Genomic DNA, 21664 nt, shown 5'->3' with positions numbered 1-21664 from the left:
TGGCGTATGTGTGTGTGTTTGTGTGAGTGTGTATCTTTATCACCATCATATGCTCATGCACACACACACACACACACACACACACATGAAATATATGAACAAAATATCCTATGACCCATCTTGGAAGGCAATAACTCCAATCTATGCCAACGTAGAAAGCAGGCATAAAATGACAATAATAATGTCATCCTTTCGCATCTTCTTTTCCATGTTGGTACTGGTTGAATAGGTCACCACAGATTTAGTCAGCTTTCATTCAGTGATTCAGAGTTACTGCCTTTGTGGCTGAGCCTGGGTCTACATCTCAATTGGATGTTTCATTTTTGGCACAGAATTCACATTTCTCCTCACTGAGTGTGAAACCATAATCTCTTATTTTTTGAAAAACACACTTCACATGTTTGATATGCTGATCATGAGGTTCACTTTTAATTAATACATCGTTGAAGTATGGAATTGCAAATTAACAGTCCACCAACACCACATCTATAACCTGTTGAAATATTGCAGGTGAGAGCTTCATACCAAATGGCGGCCCTTGCCAGTACCGCCTGACTGGCCTTCGTAGGATTTTCGAGCGAGATCGTTGCCAGTGCCCCTGGACTGGCTCTTGTGCGGGTGGCACATAAAAGACACCATTTTGAGCGTGGCCGTTGCCAATACCGCCTGACTGGCTTTCATGCGGGTGACACGTAAAAGCACCCACTACACTCTCTGAGTGGTTGGCGTTAGGAAGGGCATCCAGCTGTAGAAACTCTGCCAAATTAGATTGGAGCCTGGTGTTGCCATCTGGTTTCACCAGTCCTCAGTCAAATCGTCCAACCCATGCTAGCATGGAAAGCGGACGTTAAACGATGATGATGATGATGATGATGAGTCCTCTGTGTGTATTCACTGTTAAAAGCTTCAAACATTCTTTGTCTACTTTAATTTGTAGATACACATCAGACAGATCCAGTTTTGAAATATTTTGCCACCCTTTAATTTTGCAAAAATATCCTCTGGAGTAAGCAGTGGATAGTGGTACATTTTTAGACAGCCATTCAAACCAGTAGAAAAATCGGCACACACCCTGATTTTTTTTTTTTTTTTTTTCAATACACACAGTTGATGCTGTCCACTTAGAATAATCTAACGTTTGAATAATTTCCATTTTCTCCAGTCTGTCTAATTCTTCCTCTACCTGCTTTATCACAGCAAATGATACCTTTCTATATGGTTTGAATATAGGTATGACGTTTTCCTTTATTTGAAAACAGGCCTCAGTCTTAGAACAGAGACCTTAACATATTTTTTTTTTTTTTGTTTATATAATTTCCCGGTCAACATGCTTGTACTTGTGAGAACTCTTCTTCAATTTTCTTTATGTCCTGACATAAGTTTACCATTCTTTGACACTCCTCTGCAACTGTCTGCAGGGTTAAACTTTGGTCCACTATTCAAGTTTTGTGAGAATTCTTACATGTATCTCTGCAACTTTGTTTGCAGTAATCCCTTGTACAAAAATGAGGAGATTAAACATATCAGGAGTTAGTTGCTTCACTTTAAACCTTTCACACATTCGGTTTACAGTCCCAACATATGTGACAAAGTCTTCATCTTCTTTTGTAACTAGATTCCAATACTCCCATTAAGTGTTAAATAGGGAACTCTTTTCACTGAATATTTTTGATAGCAGTTCATCTGCTTCCTGGAAACAAAATTACAATATTTATTTTTCATGCTAATTTACATAATAATAGTCTTACTTTTTCATTGTCTATCCACGACTTGCAGTCTTCCCTGAATATTTCTTCATACTTTCTAGAGTATGCTGCAAACATTATACCCTCCTCTATGTCATAACTGAATTCTGTTATAGAGTTCAATATGCCGTCTTATGAAAATGAACTTATAGTGTTTCCAGACTTCTTAAAACACAGCTCCATTATTTTTCTTGTTGCTGAAGTAGTTGTTTCTGCAACTCCTGTTGCTGTTTTTGCAACTGTATTATAGAAGCTAATAGGTCTTCCCAAATTAACAACTTTGTATCACAAAAATTTGTTAACTGACTTGCGTGAGCTTCAAATCCTTGTTGCCAATATTGTTGTATTGCCAATTGTTATAATGATACTTTTTTCACATTGTAACTGTGTAGTAACAATAAAACATATAACAAAGCTGAGTAACAACAACGTAACAATCCAACAAACTCTCCACGAACTATATATGAACCAACAAACGATATTCCGACAAACTACCAAAACGACACCTTATGACCTCCTGTGATTAATACCTGTTCTGTCCGGACTCTCACTCAGACTGCTACTATTTATAGTCATTCAGAAGTCTATTCTCACAGGGAGTTTTTAGATATTATACATACTAATTTCCATCACAATCACCAGCCATCCTATCATCAATTTTATATTTATTTTTTATGCATGCATAAGATGGGTGAGTCTTCAGAATCCTTTGTCATCTCCTTCATAAGATTCAGCCTCTTGAAATCAGTCTCCACCACTTTGTCTTATGTCTTTCTCTTCTATACATTCCATCCACTTCCTCAGACAACTTCACATGATCATAGTCCTTTTGCATGCTATATTTGATTCTTCTTATATCCAGCTTTTCTCTCAACTCATTTGTGCCCTGTCATTTATGTATAATGACATTACACATCCAATATGTTCCCTTCCAATTTTTCCAACCTTTATAAATCCTCTACATTTATAATCCATGCTTTCACTGTCATACAGCATCATATTTTGTAAGCAAGTATTTGAAATATCTGCCCTTCATTCTAAGAGAGAATTCTTTGTTACTAAAAGATAAAATAGTTCCCAGAACGTTATCCACCTTGTTTTTACTCTAGCAAATGTGCTTTCAAAACCCCTACCACCACTGTTTTTAAATCATATCAAAAGCAAAAGCTATCGTTAACTTTTAGGTAGCCTGATGAACATTTGGAGGAATCTATTTCATAGGTACTCTTACTGCTAACAGTTTTGTACATTTGCCACAAATGAAGTCTACCTTCCATATCAGCATTTCTGTAATTCCACTACACTTCTTGTGCATTCATGGTTTATAATGAGTATACCAAATGGAATCTTATTACACCTCTTCTACATACTAAGCTTTTCTATGTCCATAGGGTCCTGTCTACTTTCTTACAAACTAAAACTTTAATATTTGCTAGGTTTCCTCTGAGATCTCTCAATTCTAAGACTTACTTCCAAATTAAAATTTCCCCTCCAAATTTTTGGTCTATTCAGCTATAAGAACTAGCCCATTAGCATGCAAAAGTTCCCATAGACAATTAGGGTTCATCTCCTCTGTTATAAAAAAAAAATAGAAGGAAACTGAGAACCAATTCTTGATGAATACCTATCTGCACATTGTCATCACTGAATTGTTGTTGACTCTCATCTTGCCAACAGCAACTCTGTCCAGGCTTTCATGGCTCACACAAGCCATTCTTTTATCTTTAGTTTTCTTCAGAACTATCTGACAACAAAATATGGAACACCATCAAAAGCCTTCTTCAGATCAACAAAAGCTAGGCAGAATGGCTTACTTTTAGCTCAGTACTTTCCTGACATCATCTCACAAGGAAGCAACCATGGATGAAACTTTGTCCTGGCATAAATCTGCACTACTTTGCATTTAAGTTAATTCTCTTTCTAATCAGTTCTCCATCAATTTGATAGCTCTGTCATTGCCTTTCTCTGGACAAGTTTTTTTTACCTTTCTAACCATTAATGATGATACTGATCAATCACTCACAGGTGTTCTCTGTGAATTATTAATCACTTGAGCAACTAACATATGACCTACTTTGCCAGATATTTTAAGCAGCTCAGTTGCTATTCTTGATGGTCCAGCTGCTTTTCCTGCCTTCATGTCCTTAATCCCACTTTGAGTACTTGGTATAGGATCTCTTTCTCTAGAGCATTCTCTTCATTCAAAAGCATTTCCACATCTCTTTTCAATGTCAGTGAAGGCAAGTTTACTGCTATTACTCCATGAATATTCTTCCCTATGACATTTCAATTCTCTCTAGTACACTATCTTGTAATACTGGATATCTCACACCTTTGATCTTTATATCATAGAACATGTGCAAGCCTCTTACTTGCAGTGTCTCACTTTGATAAGTATATCTGACATTTAGCATATCTTCTACTTGATTGTTACTTGTAGAAACTTTCAGGTATCCTCTCATATAAGTCTCCATCATCCCCCACTTCTTTTCATCAACTAGTTTTTCTTTTGAACCTACAACTGATCTAAAAAAATTTTTAACTTCCACACTTTTTTCTGTATCACTTTTCTGTCTTTAACTATGTCTAGTACTAACTTAAATGTCACTGACCAATGGTCTGTATTAATCAGCATCTTCTTTAACTGTTTATTCCATTTCCTGGTAACTATGAAGAATATCTGGTTTGTGTGTTTACCTGATTGGTTTGGTAAGTGATCAGCTGGTTGACCAGATTTCAAAATTTAGCATTGCAAATGGTTAGATCATTTATATCAGAAGCTTTGACCTATCCACATTCCTCATACTTTTTCCATAGCCACCATGCACAGCAAAGAGTCATCAAAATGGTGTCTAATTTGTTCATTAAATTTAACCTACATGATAGTCTGCAGGAGAGCCTTATAGAAGCCATCTTCCTGTTCCTCTGGAGAGCATGCAGAGATAAATGTCACTGTCATGTCCATGACTTGCCTAAGCTTGGTTATTTTAACAGTAAGAGTATACTCTCACTGCCTTGATTACTTGATTTCTCAACTAATAATACGCCTATTCCACCAGCCCAATCACAGTCACTAATTCAGAAGGTGTTTGTACCTGTATTCCTTGCCCAGGTAGGGTCTGACAGAAGCTTACTTCCATTTTACCAATAGAATACAGCACATATCTACTTTCCTCTACTCCAGCATCTCTACAATTTCTCCTGACCTACTTTTCATGCTTGTGTGTGTGTGTATGTGTGTGTGTGTGTGTGTGTGTGTGTGTGTGTGTGTGTGTGTGTATGTGTGTGTGTGTGTGTGTGTGTGTGTGTGTGTGTGTGTGTGTGTGTGTGTGTGTGTGTGTGTGTTTACATTATGAGCATGTTTGTATTTCTATAAATTCTTTAATGTGAGCTAAAACAGTTTAGTTCATATAGCTATTTGCATACACACCTACATAAAGTGTGATTGCTTACCCGAAAAAAGGTATCAACTGTCAACATCATATGATATACCTGGAACAACAACAACATGATGGTGATGATGATGATGATGATGATGATGATGATGATGATGATGATGATGATGATGATGATGATGATGATGATGATGATGATGACGACGACGACGACGACGATGATGACGGTGGTGGTGGTGGTGGTGGTGTGGTGGCAGTGGTGGTGGTGAAGCAAAAGACAGAGAGGCAAGGGAAAAAAAAAGTAGGTCAGGGAGATAAGGTTTTATAATGATTCTGCTGCCAAAACTACCCACCTTGCCAAAATCACCTGTAGATCAGGAGGCGTGTGTGTGTGTGTGTGTGTGTGTGTAAGGTGGGAAGCAGGTTCTTGTGAACACTTTGTTTTGAAAGGTGTGGTATTGAGAAGTGAAGTAGGGTTTGACAGCATCCCTATTGTTATCATTACAATTACCATCACCATCATCATAAACATCCTCAGTCACCATTGCTACCACTACTATCATCTTCATCACCACCACGACCACCTCCACCAGCACTATCACTGACACTACTACCACCACCACTGCCACCATCAGCATCCTTACCATCATCATCATCATGATTGCAACTAACTGCATCACCACCATCACCATCACACAACAACTATGCAAATCATCATCAGCATCACCACCACTACTATTACCATCACCACCACCACCACCACCACCATCCTCATCATCACCACCACCACCACCACCACCACCATCCTCCTCATCATCATCACTACCATTATCATCCTTATCATCATCATTGTCCACATCATCATTACTACTACCATCCTCATTAACTTCATACAAACCATGCATATATACTGGCTACACAAAAAACAAGCCATCAATTTAGCCTCAATGTGATGACTGAACCTAGTGGAAATAGTAGCCTAATGTCCCTCATCACACCTTTCTATCTTATAGAAAGACCATTCTCATAATATAGCATCATCCTACATAGTCTTAGAAAGTCAGGAAAGTCATGGCTGGAATGTCTTTAATTATAGGTATGCTTGACAGGACTAACCTGGGGTTAAACAACAGCAACAGTAACCTATCCAATGAAACAGATATACTCCACATGAAAGATCACTTGTTTTCCTTTTAGGGCCTCCCCTAAGATGATACTCGCAACAGAGTGACTGACAAAGGCACCCAAGAATATACAAGGACAAAGATTCATGCTACAACAAAACTCTTGAATCACAACCCCTGTCACTACATGTGTACTGACCCCTGAACACCAGATCATATATACAAAACACCTCCCTCTAGAAGACCACTAAAACCATGTTTTATGTAACAACACATGTACAATCACAGATGGACACCCATAAACATCTACAACGGTTCAGAATATCATTCTCAGAACACTATCCCTCATGCACACCAACCTCTGAAGTCTCTTTCTTGCCCATGATTTTCCTGCTGTTATCTACTGATAGACAACTTCATATATGCACACACACACATGCACACACACACACACACACACACACATACACACACACACACACACACACACAATGGGCTGCTTTCAGTTCCCATCTATGAAATCCATTCACATGGCTTTAGTCATTCCAGGGTTATAGTACAAAATACTTGCCTAAAGTACCAGAAAAACATGTGGTTGTGAAGCAAACTTCTCAGCCACACAGCTGTGTCTATGTGTTATAAATTCTTATCCTAGAAGATAAACAATACATTGATATAGTGCTACAGGCTACACTATATGTTATTCTTTTCTTGAAAAGTTTATGAAATGTTGACCCCAATGATAGAGGACATGATGTCTGCTATCCAATCTCTAGAATAAGTGCAACATGTAGCTCTAATACTTCAGAGTGTACTAAATGTTGTAACAATTTTAGCTTAAAAATTTAGAGTACAGTTAATTGCATAAGACTAAAATTTCATAAGATGACAATAACAATGTACAATAATAAAATCTAATATCACATATTACTATTCTATTGTTAAATAGCAGAGGCAGAGCACAGCAAAATAGCATTTACTATCATACTTCTTAGAGTATTAAAATGTTGGCATTGCAAAACAAAAATGTTATGAAGCTTGATAAAGTGTGTTCAGAGTTCACGCCATAGCATATAGATAGTTAGTTTGCTATAAGACAGTGTTAATGATTAAAGGGTGAATCCAAAAACAGCATTCCAGAGTGTAACATGTGAAATTGGATAATCTGCATTTTATCAATTACCAATGTTATTTCACTTGAAGCTTTGGTTAGATGCAGCAACTTTATAACCTCAGCAATTATTACAACCTCAGCAATATTACAAGTTATAAAGCCTTCAACAAGTTTCATGCACAGCCTTGGATGAAACAACTTATAGTGACAAATATTGCATGTTCAACAATTTTCACAAGTTTAACAAATTTGGGGACTTAATCTAATAAAATATATCTTTGTTTCAACATCTTCAAAGGGTGCAGAACACAATGTATTGACAACTTGATCTACTGGTATTTGACCAGCTTTGTAGCTGTGGATATTTTATTAGATTAAGTCCTCAAACTGTCAAACTTATAAAAATTGTTGAACTTGCAATATTTGTAACTGTGAGTTGTAGCATCCAAGTTTGAGCATGCAGCTTGTTGAAGGCTTTATAATTTGTAACATTGCTGAAGCTGTAATGGCTGAGGTTATAAAAGTTGCTGCATCTAACCAAAGCTTCAAGTGTCACAACTGTGCAAGTACATGTATTACATGTATGAAAGAAACAAGTGTCCAGGGTAATGTTAAGCAACAAGAGAATCATTGTAGTCTACAGTTTCAAAGACAACGAACAGCAGTGATTTCTCTGTTGCATAACTTTACTATGAACACTGTCAAAAATTAATTATCCACTCAATAAGGGATTTCACATTCCAGAAGTTGTCAACTGTGTTAAACAAGTTTTAACAGCATGATAATTTGTTGAAAGATACGGAACATGTAATGATTATAGCTACTGAAGCTGCAGTTGTGGCTATAACATCGTTGTGAATGGCATAACTGTGGAGAATCTAATCTTTCTTTCATAAACAGTCTAATTAACATACGTACATACAGAATAGTTTATTGTTAAGTCAGTTTATTTTTGGTGAATAATTGCAAGTTCTACCATGGTAGAAACAAAGAGATGATCACAACAGCCAGGAACAGGGTACCCACAGCAAGTATTTTTCAAAGGCAGATAGGGATTGAATACAAAGGTAAACAATTTTCAAAAGACTGCACGTATTAAACATGCCATCAGCAGCAAGCAACTTTCAAAGGAATGAATTGCATGAAGTTTGTTATTGCTACTCTTGAAAATGTACTGGGTGTTATGTCATTTCTGAAGGATACATACTATATTAATGCAATGTGAATGGATTTACTGTCTGTTTACTGAATACTACATACTTTAAACTGTATCAATACAGTTCTAGAGAGCACCCTCAATATTACCTTATTGTTAAAATGTAAGTTTAAATCAATATTACAGTATGTACAATAGGTTAATCTTTATATTTTCTAGGAATACTGTATATTCACAAATGGTGTACGATATGTGGTCCATTTCAAAGGTCTCCATATACTGTTCACATGTACAATACATTAACACTATAGAAAGAGCCTCAACAATATACTGAACCTGTACTAACTGGAGCCTTATATATTGACCTAAGGCTAAATGGTAGGAACATATTGACACAATGGTAGAACAGTAGGGGAGGAAGAAGCTGTATAATGTGTTACCCAGTTCAACAATAAGCTCTATATGTTGACTTTATATTTCAGATTGGTTTACCTACAACAATGATCCACTTAAGATGCCCTAAACAGGAAGCTGTGAAAGTTCTAATGGAGCGCAGTGCAAGGGCTTCATATTCAGTGAACAATCTATTAGCTATAACTAACGAGATCACTTGTTTTGAGACACACACCTTACCTGTCATTAATTATTATGATGATTTGTCCAGGCTAGTCACGGTAGGGCCCTTATTTTTGTTCTCATTGCTCTGTCTTCAAGTTCCATCATTTTTTTTTTTTTTAACATTTCTAAGGTAGAGACACATGTATAAAACATTACAAATGAATTTAAACAATAAAAAAGATCAGTAAATGTGTAAATCAAATATTGATTTCAACTTTTGGCACAAGGCCAGCAATTCTGGGGAGGAATAAGTCAATTACATCAACCCCAGTGCTCAACTGGTACTTATTTATTGACACTGGAAAAATGAAAGGCAAAGTCAACCCCAGCAGAATTTGAACTCAGAATGTAAAGATGGACAGAATGCCACTAGGCATTTTACCTGGCATGCTAACGATTCTGCCAGCTCACCACCTTATGTAAATCAAATGTTAGAAATGTATATTAAACTGTACTAATATATGAATCAATAAACTTTATATTAAACAGCAATAAATTTATATAAAGTAACATAAATGCATATAAATGAGTACAAATACAGGGTTTGATCAATAAGTATCCGGACTGTTACCATAGTAATGAAGCTAAAGCATGCATAATGAAGCTGTTTGACACAGATTGACCTTAAACTCTGCTGTGCATGCACACTAAGTTTTAACATTCTAGCTCACTTCGGCTGTTTACAGGAGTGCTTGGAAGGAGCATGTGTAGTGTGTGATCATTGCATTGACCATGACAGAGAAAGTTGTCATGGCAATACCTGTTTAGAGACCTACATAAAGTTGCAGAAAGTGTATGGAGAGGAGTGTATGAGCCATACACAAGTGTGCCAGTGGTTCAGATATTTCCAAGATGGCTAAAAAATGTCGATATTGATGAATGTTCTGGGAGACCTGCAACCAGCAGAACTAAGATAGGCTTCTGAGAAGTTATCACCAATCTTTTGCCAAAATTTGATGCAGATTTTCTGCTCAACTTTCTCTGTCATGGTCAATGCGACAGTCACATGCTACACATCTTCCTTCCAACCACTACTTTTAGTCTTCATTTATCCTTGTATCCATGTATATCAGAATCCAAGTACAATAATTAAAAAATTTTTTTTCTACAATGTGCTCTCCTCCAGTTGGATACTGAGAATAAATCATTTGAAACAGTGAACAATGAGATTTATCAAGAAATAAAAAAATTTATTCCTCGGGTAAGTTGATAAATATATAGTTGCAATGGTACTGGTGGTGCTAGTGATGATGTTGGAGTTGTTCTTTCTTTTTTTGTTAGATATATATATATATATATATATATATATATATAATGTGTGTGTGTGTAATATATATACACCATCCATGCCATCATGGAAGGTAGATGTTAAGTGATGATGATGTAAACAACATTTCCCATGGCAATGAGTACAGTGAAGAATTCCAGGTAGGATTAGGGTAGGGGTTCACCAAGGTTCAGTCCTCAGCTCCCTCTTATTCATCATACTCCTCCAGGCAATAACAGAGGAATTCAAGACAGTATGCCCCTGGGAGCTCCTCTATGCTGATGACCTTGCTCTAATAACGGAGTCACTATCAGAACTAGAGGAGAAATTTCAGGTGTGGAAGCAAGGTCTAGAATCGAAGGGTCTTGGGGTCAATCTTGCAAAAACCAAAGTCTTAATAAGTAGGAAGGCAGACAAACCACAAATCCCTTCAGATAGATGGCCCTGCTTGATTTGTAGCAAAGGCATAGGTAGAAACTCCATAAAATGTACCCGGTGTAAGCTATGGACACATAAGAGGTGCAGCAATATCATAGGAAGGCTAACTGGGAAGATAGATTTTGTGTGTAGCAAATGCTCAGGGGCAATAAACACTGAAAATGTGCAGGAAACAGCCTGTGTCACATTCCAGGGGAAAAAGCTAGGGAAAAAGTAGTTGATAGCTAGGTGACCAAGCCAGTAGCATTGGGGGAGGGGCAGTTACTCTGAGAGTGTAGCTGCTAGAATAAGAATAGCCTGGACAAAGTTTAGAGAGCGCCTACCTGTGCTGGTGACAAAGGGCCTCTCACTCAGTGTAAAAGGTAGACTGTCTGATGCATGTGTGCAAATGCTACATGGCAGTGAAACATGGAGCATGACAGCTGAGAACATGCATAAGCTTGCAAGGAATGAAGCTAGTATGCTCAGGTGGATGTGTAATGTCAGTGTGCATACACAACAGAGTGTAAGTGCCCTGAGAGAAAAGTTGGACATAAGAAGCATCAGATATGGTGTGCAAGAGAGATGACTGCGCTGGCATGGACATGTGTTGCGTATGGATGAGGACAGCTGAGTGAAAAGGTGTCACACCCTAGTAGTAGAGGGAACCTGTGGAAAAAGCAAACCCAAAAAGACCTAGGATAATGTGGTGAAGCATGACCTTTGAACGTTGGGCCACATTGAATCGATGACAAGTAACTGAGACCTTTGCAGTTATGCTGTGCTTGAGAAGACCTAGCAAGCCACATGAGACCGTAACCGTGGCCTATGCCTGTGCAGCATAACCAGCCCATTTAAGGGCACCCTTCAATCATTGGGCAATAAACTGCGCTTGCGAAGACCTATTTAGGCAAGTGAAGTCGTTGTGTCCAATGACAGTACCACCTGATTGGCACCCATGCTGGTGGCACATAAAAAGCACCATTCTAGTGTGGTTGATGCCAGTGCCAGCTGACTGGCCCTGATGCCGGTGGCACATAAAAAGCACTCACTACACTCTCAGAGTGGTTATAATAAAGTGCAGATGGCTGGATGGATGGATCCTCCAAACTTTCAAAACAAGAGAAAAAGAGACATTCATGATCCTTTGGAGGACATACGTTCTCAGCCACTTAGACTATTGCTCCCAACTATGGTCACCACACAATAAAAAATCCACGGCGAAACAAACTCGAAGCAATCCAATGAAGCTGCACTAAGAAAATCATCTCGATGCAATGTATCAGCTACTGGAAAAGACTCAAAAGAATTAAAACTCTTCTGCCCGGAACAAAGGCGGGATATATATATATATATATATATATATATATATATATATATATATATAATATATGTATCTATATATATAAAGATGAGAATGTCTGTATGTGTGTCTGTGTGAATCCATAAACCTTGAGAACTACACAACCAATTTCTTTCAAATTTTACACATTTTACAAATGTGCGTGTGTGTGTGTGTGTAAAATACAAGGATAATCATAAACAATTGTATTTTTCATACTATCTCAGTAGCTTTACAGCCTAGCTTGAACTGGAATAAGAAAATTGTGCGAACTTGCTTTTTGTCCATGCTGTATTCAACATCCAGGAAAAAATGTCGTAATTATTCAAAAAGAAAAAGAGTAACACGATTAGATAGAATGAAAAACGGGCTTTAAAATGATATATAAAGTCAAAGTAACTTAATGTAGATTAATCTGAAAATACATCATTTAAAACCAAAATTAGAAATTCCACAAGAACTTTCTTGACAACCTAAGATATATATATATATATATATATATATATATATATATATATATATACCATACACACATACACACACATATTGGTTACTAAGTGGTCTTGTGATTAGGATTCCATGGCATCATCATCATCATCAGTATTAAATGTCTATTTGCCATGCTGGCATGGGTTGGACGGTTTGACCAGAGTTGGTAAGGCCAGGGGCCACATCAGGCTTTATTGTCTGTTCTGGCATGGCTTTTACAGCTGTATACCCTTTCTAATGCTAGTCACTCCATAGAGTGTACTGGGTTCTTTTAATGTGGCACCAGCATGAGTGCTTTTTACAAAGCACCAGTATCAATTCTGCCGGTATTTGATAAAAAAAAAATTTGCTGTAACAAAATTATGTCATGTGAGCTCTATTTTTGTTGAAGGTATGTAGTACACAAGCCTAGTCTTGGGTGACTTGTGAACATGATACTGACATCTTTTAGACTATGTTAATGAAATATTTTCCATATTGAAAAATATGGACTTTGAACGTTTTGATGTAATCCCAATAATCAAGGCTTTGCTTTTTTTTTCTAAATGCTTTATGGTGTTTCAATTTTCATAATCTTTTGTTTTGTATAGAGTGAATACAGTTAACAACACTTTTAAAGATGAAATCAAGCAAAAGTAAAGAGAAGGATGATGATATTGGGAACTCTAGACTGGAAAATTGTCAGGATCCATGAGCACATTCTACAGGCCATATCAACTTTATGGGTGTTGGACACTCCAGCAATAGTTGTTGTCCACAGTTACAACAAAGTCTGACATTATTTGAAGGAAGAGAATATGACTATTTAAATACATCTATTTTGCAAAGTAAACGAGCTCAAATTTTTCCTCATTTATCAACATGGATTTTATGTTTCTTTTTTTTATTCCCTCCTTGAATCACAGCACATAGATCAGATTCAAACTCTGTTCAGTCATGTAATCCATTAATGACTCTTTGGTGCTAGACTCATCTGAAAAGATTTTTGTTTGACTATGTATGATATGTGCAATGTCCTTTATGTAAATAATAAAGAGAAATCGACCCAACACAGTAAACTGAGGGACACAACTAATGACACTTTATCAATCATAACATGTTGGGTTCCATTTATCAAGAAGCACTTAATCCTTGCAATAGATTTCCATGGACTCCAATACGAGAAAGCTTTTTGCAGCAGAATACTGTGTTTGGCTCTGTCAAAAGCTTTACTGAAGTCAAAAACTGACACTTTTTATCTGACCACTATGTCAAAGAATTCAATGATATGAGAGGTTACTGAGACTGGATTCACTGCATTCCTTCTTAAAAACTGGGATGAAAGACGATGACGGAGAATGTTCAGATAGAAAAGCTGTGTTTAGTGATTTCCTCTAGAAAATTGTGCTCCTTCAGAACACAAGCAGGAAACCGGTCATGGTCTAAAGTTGAATTTAGTTTAATTCTATAATCATAATAATGTCTGTTATGTCAAAAGTAATGTCAGGGAACATATGTTGAGAATTTATTTTAAGTATATTTGCATCATCATCATCATTTTAGTGTTCATTTTTCCATACTTACAATGGGTTGGATGGAATTTGTTGAGGTAGATTTTCTGTAGCTGAATGCCCTTCCTGTCATCAACCCTTGTTTCTAAGTAAGGTAATATTCCCACATGACTGGACACACACACTCATACATATACACACATATATACATAAATGTATATATATATATATATATATATATATATATATATATGTGTGTGTGTGTATGTGTATGTATAAATATATACATACACCTTCCATTTGTTTTGAAATAAATGGAAGTGGAGAGACAAGTTACTGAAGAGATTGCAAGAGTGCAATGAAATAATTTAACAAAAAACTATATACTGTTTATAAATTAATAAAGGACTGAACCAGTGCATGTGTTTATTACCGGCATAATGCCTCTCCCACGGTTTAATTGTAGTTCTTTCAACACACGTATCCACATCAAGAATCTTGCACACGAAATACACATACGATATATATATATATATATATATATATATATCAACCTCCCCACCTGCAACAAAACGTCATGGATGCATCCCCGCTCAAAACACTGGCACCTCATCGACTACGTTATCATAAAGAAGAGGGACGGGCAAGACGTGTGAGTTACGAAGACCATGTGTGACGCAGAATGCTGGACAGACCACCGCTTTGTTGTATCCAAACTCAACCTTAGAGTTCAGCCCAAGAGACGACCACAAAATAGGAAAGCATCAAAACGCTTGAACATCGGCAAGCTGAAGGATAACAATGTCAAGCAGCTATTTACCAGTACATTGGAACAACGCTTGGACCCCATTGTGCTACAAGGCAAGGATATTGAGGAAGCCTGGGCTGCACTCCGGGTGACATTGTACGACACAGCCATGGAATGCCTTGGGCCAACTTCAAAGAAGCACAAGGACTGCACGGAGATCAAGCAACTACTAGAGGAAAAGCATCACGTTAACAAAGCTCACCTCACTGACCCCAAGTCAGTTTCAAAGAAGGACATACTGCGGATTGTACGGAGCACAATCCAAACGAAGTTGCGCCAGATGCAGGATTCCTGGCTTAGCAGCAAAGCAGACATGATCCCGGGCTTTGCAGACAGAAATGACATGAAGAATTTCCTGCATCAATGGTGAAGCCATCGATAGGCTACCTCAAGTCCCCGTTGAAGAGTCAATGGACGTCGAACCAACTTTGGAGGAAATTCAGAAAGTATGCCGCCGACTGTCCAGTGGCAAAGCACCTGGGCCGGACTCCATCCCAGCTGAAGTATTCAAAGGAGGCGGTATGGTCCTGACCAGGAAAATTCACCAGCTGTTTCAGCTCATCTGGATGCACGAGACAGTGCCTCAAGACTTTAAGGACGCCTCCATCATCCCCCTCTACAAGCGAAATGGAAACCACCAGGTCTGCGACAATCATCACGGAATTTCACTGCTGTCCATGGCTAGAGTTTTGCTCAACTGCCTCATTGCACACCTAGAGCAAGGTCTCCTACTTGAGAGCCAGTGTGGCTTCCGGAAAGAGCGTGGGACTATCGACATGGTGTTTGCTGCTAGACAGCTGCAGGAGAAGTGTCAGGAGCAGAACGTCGACCTCTACTCCACCTACATCGACCTGACCAAGGCCTTTGATACTGTTAGTAGAGAAGGTCTTTGGAGAATCTTGGCGAAGTATGGATGCCCCAGAAAATTCATCACCATTGTAAGACAACTACACGATGGCATGTTGGCAAGGGTACAGAACAAAGGAGAAACCTCTGATCCATTCCCTGTCCCCAACGAAGTGAAACAAGGATGTGTCCTTGCTCCCACCTTGTTCAACCTTACGTTCTCAGCCATGCTGACAGACGCTTTCAGGAACACAGACATAAGCATTGGCATCAAGTACCGGTTCGATGGTTCAGTCTTCAGCCTCGGGAGGCTCAAAGCGAAAACCAAGGTTTCAGTAGACACCGTCAACGACCTCCTGTTCGCCGATGACTGCACTCTAATGCTGCCACTGAGTCCAACATGCAGCACAGCGTTGACTTGTTCCTGGCACCTGTAACAACTTTGGCCTTACTATCAATACAAAAAAGACTGAGGTAATGTATCAGCCAGCTCCTACCAAACCCTACGTTGAACCCAACATCACCATCAACGGGCATCGACTGAACGTAATGGACAAGTTCACCTACCTTGGCAGCACACTCTCTAGAAATACTGTCGTCGATGAGGAAATCAATGCCAGACTCGCCAAGGCAAGCGCTCCCTTCGGCAGGCTACGCAAGACTGTCTGGAACAGGAGGGGGATCACCATCATGACAAAGATCAAGGTGTGCCAGGTTGTTGTTCTGACAACGCTGCTTTACTGCTTTACGGCTGTGAGTCCTGGACGGTCTACTAGCCAGGAAGCTGAACCACTTTCATACAATACGCCTCAGAAAATTTCTCGGCATAAAGTGGCAGGAGAGGATCCCGGACACTGAGGTACTAATACATGCTAACCTGCCCAGCATCCATACCATCTCGATGTAGTCTCAGCTTCACTGGGCAGGGCACGCAGCTCGCATGTCAGACGATCAATTACCAAAAAGATTGCTCTTTGGCGAGCTGCAAAAGGGAAAGCACTCACAAGGCAGCCAGAAGAAGCGCTTTAAGGACACACTGAAAGCCTTCAACATCGACCATGACACTTGAGAGCAGTCTGCTCTTGACAGAGAAAGGTGGCGATCAGCTGTCCACAAGGGTGCCAACACATGCGAGACCAATAGGATCGCTGCTGCAGAAGACCGCAGACAAGCCAGGAAGAACAGAGCTAACAACCCTGTAGCAGGCGCTACCATTCCCTGTCCACACTGTCAAAGACTCTTTCGAGCGCAGATTGGCCTCACTAGCCATCTGCAGACTCACAAAACAAGCCCACCCCCAACCCAGGATGACTAGATGGTCTTCGTCGCATCGACGGACAAACTACACACACACACACACATATATATATATATATATATATATATATATATATATATATATATATAATATATATATATATATATATATATGCGAGTAAAAATAAATACAAAAAAGGTGGGGTTTTTTGTATGATTGTGTATAGAGGAATATATTATTTTGCTTAAAAGAGTTCCAACAGTGTGTTTTTTATGTTTTATTTATATTCCTGCAGAACTAATGTGGGGTATAGAATATGGAATATACAATATATAATATGATATACAATATACAATATAAAATAAAATAAAATAAAAATGGATGGCACCATGAAAGAAAGTATTGAATGTAGATGAAATATTGAGTGTTCAATATAAAGGATCAAATATATAAATATATAAATATAAATGTATATATATAAAGGCGACTCGAGTTTCAGGGCTATTTCCCTTCGTCATGGCCGGTATGACAGACTTTATATATAAACACACGCACATACAATGAGCTCCTCTTCAGTTTCTGTCAATCAAATTCACTCACACTATGGGACCGAACCCAGAAACGTGTGATTGAGAAGGAAGCCTTGTACATCAGAGTCCTACTTGTAGATACACAGGTAGACAGACAGATGTACACCCACGTACAACAAACGAACAAACAATCCTAAGCATTAAACCATAATAGACGAGGCACAGTGATTTGGGACAGAGAAGAGAAACTATGTATAGTAGTAGAAGTCAGTTGCCAAGCAGACGTCAACATAAAACTAAAGCTCAGCAAAAGAGAAAGCATAAATGCTGAACTATTGAGGGATTTACAGATATTCCATCTGGACTACAAGTTTTATACCAGTAATTGTTGGGAGACATGGACATGTAACCAACTACCTCAACACCAAGCTTGAGAAATTAGGTTTCTCAAAACCAGAAGAGTAAAAGCTAATTAGAAGACTACAAGTACAAGCCATCAATAGAACCATATGAATATGTAGAACTTTCCAAAAGTTTAGCCTAGAAGTACATATGCACAAATCTAAACATGCAGCTATATGCATAATAATACAGACTTAAAGCAAAACACTGGGATCTACACATATACTGATGCCAAATACTTACACTTATACACATAAACATGTACAATCACTCAGTTGATGATGTTGCAATTCCAGTGATCTTTCTCTATTGGCAGGAAATCTAGAAATAAATTAAATAATAGCATGCATGCATGTATGAATACCTTCCAACCTACAACATTTCATTCATGCATCAACACACACATATATGTGTGTGTGTGTGTGTGTGTGTGAAACTTAATTTAATTTTAATTTTTTATAAATTGATTTTAATTGAGTTTTTACCTGTAATTTTGGATTTTGTCCCTAATGCATTCATATGAACATGTGCATGCATTATATACATGTGTGTGTGTGCATACATGAGTGTGTGTGTGTGTGTATATATATACATGGATATGTGTGTGTGTGTGCATCCATATATGGATAGGTATGCATGCATCCATACATACATGAACGCATGCATTACGCATATCCGCGCAAACATACATAACATAACATAAAATAAGATGTAAAGTCGATTTCGCTCCTGCATGAGCAACAGTCTAGAGTGTTTCTACAGAGACTAACCAACGTAATATGTATGATTATTTTGCCAGATAAACAACATTAGAAAGCGAAACTGAAGAACTCTGCTGATAAATTCGAGCCATACTTCATAATAAACGTGTAGAAGAGACGTTTTGTAATCTATGTAAAACTAGTGAACGTCTAAATGTTTATACGGTATTACGAGATTACGAGTGTCATCGCTCCGGTAACATGCGACCTTGACTTGCGTGTCAAGGTTAGAACTTGAGAGTCAAAATGACTTGCGATGGTGACGGTGGAGGTCAGTGTGCCAGTGGCGGTGTGTGGTTGCGGTGAGCGACGAAGTTGTAGATCAGGGTTGTATTGTTGTAGTTGCGGTGGAAGCGGTGGTGATTTCGATGGTTACATTGGTGGAGGAGGTGTTGGTGAGTGTGTCGTTGTAGTTGTAGTAATCTTTTATTCAAGTGGTGGTGATGATTACGGTGGAAGTGAGGTAGTATAGTGTTTCCTAGATTGTAGTGGGATGGTGAAGTAGAAAACTGTGGAGAAGCCTTTCCCATATATAGATACCGATAGATAAGTTTGTGTTTATTTACTTTTATATCGGTCTAAAACAACCGGTGCTGTTGTTATGTCGCCTAAGTTAGCGATTCGACAAACATAAGTAACACAAATACGGCACTGAAATACATATTGAGGTGGATGTGATCGGTCTAAATTCGTTGAAGGTGGTTCTCCAGTTTTTGTCTGCAGTCAATGACTGAAACTAGTAAAAGAATATATATATATATATATATATACACACACACAGACATACGTACACACATAGACAAAGCAAAGCTGTTACAATTTGAGGCCACCTTCTACGCTTCGTAACTTTCTTAAAAATGCGTATTTTCTTAATGAAATTTTGCATAAATACGTTTATGTTTCAAACAAAAAACTGGAAGAAGGGCTAACGTTACGGATACTGATACTAGGAGTCAGGGAGGTACTCCTCTAATACATTTATTTTTTACCTAAATTTTATCATTAAAATCGTAATCGACACCCTCGGAAACGCATCTCTGTAAAACTTTTTCAGAAAATCGAGTGAAGGAAAAAAATGTATCAGAAAGTACACTAAACTGTATTTATGCCATATATCATCATCATCATCATCATCATCATCATCATCATTTAATGTCAGTCGTCCATGCGTGTGTTTGAAGATATATCGATGAAGATGATGATGATGATGATAATTGCCTTTACAGATGACTGCCATCTCCTGAGCTCCCTCGTTGTCAATGGCATTTCTGACATTCCGACTATGACAGTAGTTCTCTACCATCTTTTACCAATGGACACCGGTTCAGAACCACTATTACCGCGCAGATGTCTATTCAATCTCGCTGCAGATCTTATGGTTTTGAAGCATAGGTAACATACGAAAGTTGGAGCTTTCACTGGATTGGTTGGATCACTCTGTGAAATATAATCCTTGTGAATCCCTATGTCTCTTCAGACCCCAAATCAACTTGCAAGTCCTTACACACACTACGCACGTCAAAATACTCGGTATGGGGAGGAAGAACGTTGCACATGCAGCCGATACTTCATAGGACATAGGCAGCCTTGGAAAGGAGCATACGACCACACGTTTCACACCTCCAACAAAATATACATATATGTATGTATGTATGTATATACACGATCCGAGGATCCGTGTGTAGGCAGACTGTAAGCTTCAAACAGTGGGCTGTATACGACACATCGAGAGTTACACACTTTTTCCCATATCGAAGCTGCGAAAAAATTCGATAAGTTGATATATAGCTTACTGTCAGCAACTGTTGTTGGCACTCCGTCGCTTAGGACGTCGAGGGTTCCAGTTGAACCGATCAACGGAACAGGCTGCTCGTGAAATTAACGTGCAAGTGGCTGAGCACTCCACAGACACGTGTACCCTTAACGTAGTTCTCGGGGATATTCAGCGTGACACAGTGTGACAAGGCTGGCCCTTTGAATTACAGGCACAACAGAAACAGGAAGTAAGAGAAAGTTGTGGTGAAAGAGTACAGCAGGGTTCGCCACCATCCCCTGCCGGAGCCTCGTGGAGCTTTAGGTGTTTTCGATCAATAAACACTCACAACACCCGGTTTGGGAATCGAAACTGCGATCCTATGACCGCGAGTCCGCTGCCCTAACCACTGGGCCATTGCGCCTCCACTGTCAGCAACAAATGTTGCTAAAAATGCGAATAAAAATCATTTAATAGACACACACACACACATATAGGAGGAGGAGACCCCCTTCGGTCATGAATGGCCATGGGATTGCACCTAGAAAGTTACCCTCCGAAGCACAAGTCTGGGCAGGATTGTTTATGGAAGGCCAGCAGTCGCCCATGCATACCAGCCTCCTCTCTCCACACCACTGATGTTATCCAACAGAAAGGCAAAGGGGCCGATACAGCTTGGCACCAGTGATGTCACAACTCATTTCTCAGCTGAGTTAACTGGAGCAAAGTGAAATAAAGTGTCTTGCTCAAGAACACAACACGCAGCCCGGTCCGGGATTCAAACTCACAACCTCACGATCGTAAGCTCGACGCTCTAACCACTGAGCCATGCGCCTTCACACACACACACACACACACACACACACACACATATTTATATTTAAAAAAAGGAAACACAACAAACGGAAACTTTTACAAAAATATAACAAACAAATTCGTAGCTCATCAGTCAACGTCCAACTTCGCGCCTTTAACGTTGATATTATTCACTTTTAGTGGAACCAGTGGTGAAAAGCCACTGGAAATAGCTAACGAATGTTCAAGACAATGATGAAAACAAGACATACAGATATTGAGTTATACAAAGAAAAATGAAAATGTCTTGTGGGACTGGAAGTGAGAATGACAGATAGAAAATCAAAACGAAGG

The 21664-nt window shown here is 38.7% G+C and overlaps 1 protein-coding gene across 1 annotated transcript in view; it reads left to right on the top strand.

Annotated features, from left to right (window-relative positions):
- The window catches only part of LOC106872598 (adenylate kinase isoenzyme 5), a 57965-nt gene extending 44438 nt beyond the window's left edge, over positions 1 to 13527 (top strand). The window contains exons 11-13 of the mRNA XM_014919634.3: positions 9017 to 9208; positions 10279 to 10353; positions 13258 to 13527. Coding sequence (XP_014775120.1) covers positions 9017 to 9208; positions 10279 to 10353; positions 13258 to 13272 — 282 coding nt within the window. The 3' untranslated portion in view covers positions 13273 to 13527. The remainder of the gene's footprint in view (positions 1 to 9016; positions 9209 to 10278; positions 10354 to 13257) is intronic.
- Positions 13528 to 21664: the final 8137 nt, after the last annotated feature.

The sequence above is a fragment of the Octopus bimaculoides genome, chromosome 2 (assembly GCF_046866305.1).
Source record: "Octopus bimaculoides isolate indiv1 chromosome 2, ASM4686630v1, whole genome shotgun sequence".
In the NCBI taxonomy this organism is placed as follows: domain Eukaryota; kingdom Metazoa; phylum Mollusca; class Cephalopoda; order Octopoda; family Octopodidae; genus Octopus; species Octopus bimaculoides.
Note: the sequence above shows the minus strand (reverse complement) of the source record. Positions and strands in the feature narration are given on the sequence as shown.